This window comes from Octopus bimaculoides, chromosome 9 (genome assembly GCF_001194135.2).
Source record: "Octopus bimaculoides isolate UCB-OBI-ISO-001 chromosome 9, ASM119413v2, whole genome shotgun sequence".
NCBI classification, from domain to species: domain Eukaryota; kingdom Metazoa; phylum Mollusca; class Cephalopoda; order Octopoda; family Octopodidae; genus Octopus; species Octopus bimaculoides.
This window is the reverse complement of record NC_068989.1, coordinates 4,390,138-4,399,333: the sequence shown is the minus strand read 5'-3', so window position 1 is coordinate 4,399,333 and position 9,196 is coordinate 4,390,138. Positions and strand designations below refer to the sequence as shown.

The window sequence follows — 9,196 nt, the reverse complement described above, 5'->3', positions numbered from 1 at the left end:
CAATAAAAGAAGATATATTTACCTGGAGAAATGATGACAATAAGGAACAACTGAACAAGGTAGAGGATGTACATGGCCGTAAAGCAGGCATTGTGTCGCACCAATCGAGGAAGATGCCTCATTACTAGGAATGTATTGGCCAAATCCGATAACATCCAGCGTCGTCGTTGTTTCAAGAATTCCTCCACTGTCGATGGACAGTAAGTCGTGTTGAAGGCGAACGTACAATATTTTAATTTCCAGCCTCTCATCATCATAAGAGTACACATCCATCGATCCTCGCCTAAAGAATTAAAGAGAAAAAATTACCAAATTATGAAAAAAAAATGAAAGAAAAAAAAACAACAGATTTGGCCTTTGTCTGTCCTGTGTATCATGTGATACAAGACATATTTCTCTGGCGTCTATTCATCATATATAATACACATTCCCATTTCTTTTAACCACCAGAGTAACTTGAGACTTATGAGGAGAAACTTTATATTACTCAGAACAAATGAGACCAGGGCTGAGTAAAAGTTTGTAAACAAACATCGACGTTTAGGACAAACTTATCTGAATGCAAGAGGTTCACTGACGCTGGACAATTTCATGGAATGGAGAGAGAGAGAGAGAGAGGGATGGATGAATGTACAAAAAGACAAATAGATAGATGGAGAGAAATATCCAGAGAAAATGAGACTTGTGGGGAGAGAGAGAGAGTGAGAAAGAGGAGAGGAGCGACTAAGAGAAATAGAGAAAGGAATGAAGATGATAGCAGACCGATCCTTGCTCGGTTTCCGTAAAAGAATTGGTGGTGCAGCCCCATCAGTTCAATCTACCAAACTGCTACAAATATATATTAGTGTCCTACTGACAATATCAACTTTGTCTGAACTCATAACATGTTTTAGACCAGACCTTTCTTCCAATACCAGTTCATAATCCAAGAGATTATACCAAGAGACGGATGGCGCATGAAGTCTCGTGGCCTAGCGGTTAGGGTATTGCACTTAACATCACGAGGTCCCAGTTTCGAGTTCCAGACCGGCTGTGAGTTGTATTCTTGAGGAAAAGCCTTCATTTCACGTTGCTCCAGTTCCCGCAACTCTAAATGGGTAACTTTGCCATGGGTTAGCGCATAAAGGTGAGACAGAGCGCACTTTGAAGCATAAAGAATCAGAATTCATTGTATTTCACTGACAGCGGAAATATATTAAATGAAAAGCCAAGCAACACCCACATAATGAAATAACGAAATAATTGGCGCCGTACCTGTGTCTTTGATAAATACATCGGACGATTCCACACTTTCTTTAGCATATTCACCCAATAACTGATAGACTGCAGCGACTCTATATAGACTAAAACATCCTGGACAACACATCACCGACCCAATAATATTCTGAGCACTTTTTATCATCCAGAAATCTTTAAAAATAAAACAAACGAAATAAAAATCACAAAAGAAAGTAAATACTTTGATTATATGAAGAAAAAAAAAAAAAAAGAAACCCAACAAACAAACAGTAAAATACGTTTTTTTTCTTTGATAAAAGGAAGTTAAATTTTCGAGATGTAAAGGCGCGTGGCCTATCAGTCAGATTGTTGCACTCCCAGTCGCAAGATCGTGGCTTCGATTTCCCGACAGAATGATGCGTTGGGTTTTGGAGCAAAACGCTTCATTTCCTATTGCTTCAGTCCACTCAGAAGCAAACGGAGAACCCTGAAACGGACTGGTTCATGGGAAATGTGATATTGGTCATACAACCGGGTAACCGGTGACATTGGTCGATAGCTCTTGTAAAGTGCGAAGCTCAACCACACAGCATTGGGTCTATATCAGCCTTTATAGTTTTCGGTTAAAGACGAATCTAACACACTGTAAATAGGTGCAGTACGTGATGGTCATGGCAGTAAGTAAAAACAGTATTGTAACTAACATTGATTTTCTTAGCTTGCAGGGACTCAATACAAATTATGTCATGATAGATCACTTCCTGATGCGATGTGTAGACATATCACGTGAGGATGACGTCATGACGTGATGATGTGACAACTCAGTGAGTCATGTCATTCTCTCTCTCTGTATCTGTTTCACAAATTATAAATTACAACAGTGAAACGTAGGTAGGGGACCAATGATATAAATTTGTGCTTATCATAAGTTCTCATACATTTGTGCTTATCATACATTTCTCATACTAGTAAAAGCATAATCTGTTTATACATCATTTGCTATTCGGAATATATCACGCTTGACTAAAATTAATTTACCTACACATGATGTGTTTCAGAGTAATGCTAACCAAACACGTACACATCTGTCAACCCATTTGAATACATATATGCATATATATATATATATATATATATATATATATATATATATATATATATAAGGAAATAAGAATGGACAGCTCAAAATATTGCTACACGCGTTTCAATAGCGAGGTTGTTTTTCAACAATGCGTAATATATGAAATTACGTAATTTCACATTGCGTAAGCATACCATTTCATCGGGTAACATCCAGCTTTTAATTGTTAAGATCAAATTAAATTATTTCGCTTGATATTTAATATAGTTTTTATCGATTATTTATACAAAATATCAAGTGATATTTAAACAACGTTAGAGAAAAAGAACCAACCTTTGGCATATTCAAACATTTGAAACCATACAATTGGGCGATTTCTCTCACCGATGGGATGTGTCCGGCCACATGCAGCACCGAGTCGAAGATCACCATTACAAGTGTTCAATAAATCAAGCACAGCGTCGTCATCGAACTTCATGTCAGCATCTGTTGCTAGAATATAGGTCCTGCTGTCGAATTCTTCAGAGCTCGGAAGGAACGGCGAGTCCATGTTCAGTTTCGTATCATTAATTAAATTTCCACTGATTGTGTTAATAGATTTCTCTTCTATTTTCGGATTAATGTGAATACTGACGTCATTGCGAACCATATCAGCTATTGTACTCGGGGCCCATGAAATACCAGAATCATCAAGCCCATACACGTATGCAGAGTTCACCGCTGAATGGTTGCTCGCCGATAATTTACCGTTCATCTTTGGGACATCCAAGCCATTTGGATGGAGATATACACTAGAGGTTGAATATTGGCTTTTACTCAGTTCTGAATCATCAGACCAGTATGACGTCTCATCTCCGCTGGTATATGCTGTACAATCGCTATATTGACTCAGCATCGAACTTGCGTAGTCACATCTTATTGTAGGAATTTTCGTTTCGTTGTCCAGTGCATCTACACCGTAGAATTTCCTTTCATCGACATAGTAGCGGGCGTTGAATGGCTTCGATTCCATTTCGCAGAGTTTCAGCTTTTTTTCGATCCAGTTGTAAGCTTTTGTCACCCGGAAACTCATTATGTAGTTCATATATAATACCTTTAAAGATCGAGAAGACATTACACGTTATATATATATATATACACACACACACATATTCACACACGCACGCACACCGACCATCTCTCTCTCTCTCTGTCAGAACACTCTTCTGCTAAAATTATATTCCTAACTCTCTTCTATATCACTACCTTTAACTAACTTTTTAGCCACGTAATAAATATTACGTTTCCCTTACCACATGGGATGGACGCTTCTCTCTCTCTCTCTCTCTCTCTCTCTCTCTCTCTCTCTCTCTCTCTCTCTTTGCCTTATCCCTATAAAGAGTTTCTCCTTTTCTTCTGCACAATTTTATACAGAAAACCCAGAACACATCGATTAAATCCCTGTTTTCACAAGCCAGTAATTATTAGGGAAAGGAACATATCAATTACGTTGATCCCATTACTTGACTACTACCTCATAACATCGACCCCAACAGGATAAATGGCGAAGTTAACTTTGGTAGAAACACAGCTAAGCGTTTTTCACACGTTTGAACAATTCTTCCAGTTTGCCTCTTATGAAGGTTTCAAATTTTGGTGCAAAGCCACTAATATTTCGAAGGAAGTGGAGGTGTCAATCACATCGACCCCAGAACTTGATTGGTACTTATTTCATCGACCTCGAAAGGATAAAAAGCAAAACTGACTTTCGTGGGATTTTAGAGGTCGATAAACTAAGAACCAGTTGCACACTGGAGTGGATGTGTTGAACTTCCCACTCCTACAACATTTCAGGTTGAGCGTCTATCACAGAAAGGATTATTATCATAGGATTCACAGAGGATATGGAGGAGACTAATTAAGTTAGCCATTCTGAGTATACACACATATTCATATCGATGCATATTAATGACGAAAAACAGGATTCTTATAATATTAATACACATTTATCACACGATAAACACTTTTGTGTATGAATATTAGGACTAAACATTTTGTAAGCTTTTAAATTAAATATATGTTATAGCACTGTATATTATTGTATAATATAATATTATATAATACTATTATATATGATGAAATGTATTTTGTCTCATAAATAATGATTTTAAGTATATCTTTTCGTATTAGAAACATTTCACCGAAACTTTAAATGTAGCGCTTGATACATATAAAAATTGACTTATAGTAAAATTTATCGTATATTGCTTAATTGTTAACATATTTAATAAGAGATTGTTTGTTCTCTGTAATAATTGCTGATAAAACATAATTCAGGAACTTTTCTTTTTCTTTTTATATTTCAGAAATATAGCGACGTAATGATTTGTTTATTCAAATAGCGGAGCTTTGTTAGAAAGTGTTTCTTAATAGTATGTATTTTGCACTTTTTTTTAATAAATATAAACATATAGATAACAATAAATAATTATTGTATTATTTAATGTGGGAGTGTTGAGGATAGATATTTGTGTAGTAGATGTATATTTCTTCTTCACCGTATCGTAAAGAAAGTCAATATTTACTGTTTTTACCATAGATACATAATGAATCATTTCTGTTTTTAAAACACTAACGTGCAGAAACTTAGATTAATATTCTCAAATATACACACATATTAGACATACATATTTATAACCGTTATATTAACTTTTATTTTTACTTTTAGTTTAAATTTTTCGAAAACTCTATGGACACTCGTGCTTACGTTAAAAATATATAATTCAGTCCGCTTTAAGACCCTTAAACTAATATGTAAAGTTTTTCGTTCTGTTCTACATTGATGAGATTTTTACCCAGAGTGTTTCCAAAATATAAATTTGGGTTCAAATCGAAAAAAATTGTATGGATTCTATATATTATATTATATTTTATAGTATGTTAATAAATTATATATCAATTTGAACTCTTCATTTTCATTTTATTACTTCATATAGATGCACATATTCATCCATATATGTATATAAATTACATGGATGCATGCACGCGCGCACACACATACATGCGCATACATACACACACATCTATGTATTAAACTTACCTGACTCCATCGTTTTTTCGGTTTCACTTTTTGAGTGTCTTTCAGGTGCAGAAAAAACGGAATGCCACCATTTAAGATCCATTGCAGCTGCAATCCGTAAGGCATTCGATTTGCATAAACTTCTGTACGAGCAATATTTAGTTGGTTTTGAAGTAACGACAGAAGCTGCAGAGCAAACTCTCCAAGATCGTTTCCTTTACAACCATTATCAAGAATCGCGTGGGACTCCATATAGACATGAGACAGTTTTTTCGACGAAGATAATCTGGAATTCACAGAAGAGATTTAATAAAAGCAAAAGATGCAACTGTAAATTTATCTCAATTCTTATAATCCTTCGTTTTTGTATTTGGTTTCCAAGAGACTTGGTGTGATCTCAGGAGTTGAAACATATTTCATTGTATCACAGGAGAGTCATTATGCAATTAGTAAACACACGTAGTGGTTCGATTTCAGGTTTTTTTTTAATATTCATTTATTGGTTAGCTATTTAACTAATCGATTGTTTGATTAAGCTTTCAGTTAATCAATCCTTTTAGCGCCATTTACGACTAAGAGACAGACAAAAATCTGAAGCGGACCTGGAATAGAGGCATGACTCTCATGATGTCGCAAATGGCGACAAAGACTTTGATAAACCTAGCTGATTGACTGATTAACCGAACGATTAATCAAACAATCGGTTAGTTAATGGATTAAGTAATCAACCAATTGACAAATAAAGTGAAATAGGACCATTGATTATTATTGACATAATCATCCTTCCGAGATATAGCAAAGAAACAATTACAGTAACAAAATCATTACGAAGTGTGAAGTGTCTGAATGTATTGGCATAATCATTCTCCCGATATTTAACAAAACCTGTTTCATCTCACGACTTCACACCAAGAATCTTGCAAGCCAAGTACAAAAACGAAATACCCTGTTTAACATTTCTTAAAAGTTAGTGCGAAAAACACTATCTTTGACCTTTTTCTCAACTATACTCCATAACAGACCATCCAGTGTTGTTATAAACATTTTTGTGAACCTTAAAATAGTACAAATCCAACATTACATACCTTGATTAATTACAAAAAAAATCTTTAAATTGTAATTTGCATATGACTGTTTACTCCCTTATTCTCACGTCAGATTGAACACAAAGCGGTAACAAAGTTCATCTATCAAAGTAGAGTAACGTTCTACACCATATACACACAACGATACATATACAAGTACACTACATACATACACATTATATATATATATATATATATATATATATATATATATATATATATATATATATATATATATATATATATATAATCTAAATAGGTTTCATACGCAGGAACTCAGGTACTGGGTATCAAAGACAGGATTAGCGACTATACGAGTGGTTTTAGCGGCAATCGCCAATAACAAATGGTTTTTTAGAATGATATGATTCTATCAAAACTGTCCAACGAACGGAACGTGAAACTCTGAGTAACAGCTTTTGTGATATTTTGCTGCTTTTAAATTATATATATATATATATATTTCGTTTGGTGTTGCGAGACTAAAATCTTAATACATATATGATTCAGAAAGAGGCTTCAGTCGAGTACAGAGTGGTAATAATATAAGATGACAAAGGAATAGACTATTATCTTACGAACTTTACTAGTTTACATCAGATCCTGTGGGCTCAAAGTTGTGTACTTCAGTAACATCTTATAACTTCATCGGAGCCTCGAATATGAAGTGCAGTTTATTTGGGAAATTCTGAAACAGCTGTAAGCTAATGAAGTTCATAAGATAAACCGTTTCTTCCTCTGTCATCTTATTTTAATTATGTAAAAGCAGTTATTTACCGTTGTAAACTTCTCAAGAGACGCTCCATTTCGAATTCTGCTTCTCTATACATGGTTGTACATATGAAAATTTTGCTCACTTTGGGTACCCCGGTCAACATTTCACTCGTCTTATCATGTCTGGTATGAATTCCTTCCGGTTTGTAATTCAAATGCAAATGATGTTCGAAGAAGATATTGTTGTAAGTAAAACTTAAGAAGTTCGATTCCGAAGATTTCAGTATGGAATTTGGTACAGGTGTATGGTTCATGCCCAGCATTAAAAATGGTAACAACCAAAGTAAAATTGCAATTCCTAAACAAAACCACGGAGCGAGAGTAAATCCTGACAGGGCAGACAACTTTACGATATGAAAAAAACCATAGAAATTGTCAAAACATATGATCAAGACTGTGAGCGGAGTAACAAATATTGTTGGTAGATAAATGCCACTACATGTAAGACATGTTCGTGCTGATAAGTAAGTGGATGCATGCGATAATAAACCGGCAAAGAGGTGAAGCAAGAGTCCATCTCTAATGGGTTTTGCTGACATTAAACTAAGGAAACCTTGCAATAAGCTGTAAAATGATTCTTCGAAGCTGTCCAGGCGGTTTAAGTAAGTTATAACAATGGCTAAAACAAAAAGTACTGCCAATTTCAAAATAGTATAAATTATACTGGCATTTTTACGACCATCAACCAGGCCCTCTCGAGATCGTAATGTAAATGTTGATATTCCAGGGCACCACGTGAAAGATAAAGCCAATAAGGATGTGGGCAGAATGAGAGATTCTGAAATAGTCAAGATTTGGCTAAAACCAGTCACAAATGATGTGGCCACAACTAATATTACAGAAATTAGACCGAACGCAGCACAGAGTAGATTCTTCAGAGATTTAGTGTTTGAATCGATGTTATCATGGTCCAATATGCGCTAGAAAAAAAGAAAAGAGAGAAGTAAGTACAAACGTATTAAGAATTTGGTATTTCCTAACGGTCGGCCATATTACATGGCAGCATTCCATACAATTTAGTAATAAAATATTTACATGTGTATCTTATATGCAAATTATTAGCTTCATACGCTGAAGATATCTGTCGGCATGTGAAAACAACTTTATAAACACACACACACACACACACACACACACACACACACACACACAAAATGTGGTAATGTTTCAACAAGTAAAAAAGTACTCGATCAGTTAAGAGAATAAAGATAATCTTAAATTAAAATCCATGAAAATAGGGTCTGGATTTGGAGAGGAGTTTCCATTGGATATCAAACATGTCCCCTTCGTCTTTATTCGAACTAATGAAATTAACCTCGAAGAAGCACTAACTACCGTCAAACAGCTTCAGACTGGCAAATCGTGCGATATTCATGGTGTGCCTCCAGATTTGCTTCTTTTTACTCCTTATTCTGGACTACTTACATCAACAGTCGAGCTGTTCCGAAGAGAGATCTATCAGAATATGGCTACTTACATACATGCATATCAATAAATGCTAAGGGTCGGCCACACACAAGTGCACATTAAACAGTTGAGATATCTCAGAATAAATAAATACTTACCATTCCCTTTTTAAAATATAGTGAAACTATTTTCAAGCAGAGCACACTGCTTAATAACGGGATAAGTATAATCGGATGAAGTTTGGGACCGATTCGCATAACAAAAAATATTAATGCGGTGCTTTCCATTATAGAGCAGACGATACCCTGAAAATGGATAAAATAGTAATAGCATGAATCAAACCGATAGAAGAAGAGGTGAAAAATCAGAGAGAGAGAGGGGGGAGAGAAAGTACGGAGAAAGTACGGAGAAAGAGAGAAGTGGAAAGAGAGAGAGAGAGAGATAAAATTCTAATTTTATGCATAAACTAAGTTGTTCTCTGTCGCTTTGTTGCAGGCGAAAATATTTGTTCATCATGCACGTAACTTCATAAATTCTTTGAAGTGAAAGTCTATTTTCAAGTCGTCTATGTTG

At 35.1% G+C, this 9,196-nt stretch overlaps 1 protein-coding gene across 9 annotated transcripts in view; it reads right to left on the bottom strand.

Annotated features, from left to right (window-relative positions):
- LOC106883685 (chitin synthase chs-2) overlaps positions 1-9,196 on the bottom strand; it is a 132,240-nt gene that overhangs the window by 8,062 nt on the left and 114,982 nt on the right. For all 9 annotated transcript variants that reach the window (XM_052970375.1, XM_014934829.2, XM_052970376.1 and 6 more), the window contains 6 exons: positions 8,782-8,928; positions 7,220-8,136; positions 5,379-5,643; positions 2,633-3,392; positions 1,255-1,410; positions 23-283 (listed from right to left, as the gene is read on the bottom strand). In XM_052970375.1, coding sequence (XP_052826335.1) covers positions 23-283; positions 1,255-1,410; positions 2,633-3,392; positions 5,379-5,643; positions 7,220-8,136; positions 8,782-8,928 — 2,506 coding nt within the window. The remainder of the gene's footprint in view (positions 1-22; positions 284-1,254; positions 1,411-2,632; positions 3,393-5,378; positions 5,644-7,219; positions 8,137-8,781; positions 8,929-9,196) is intronic.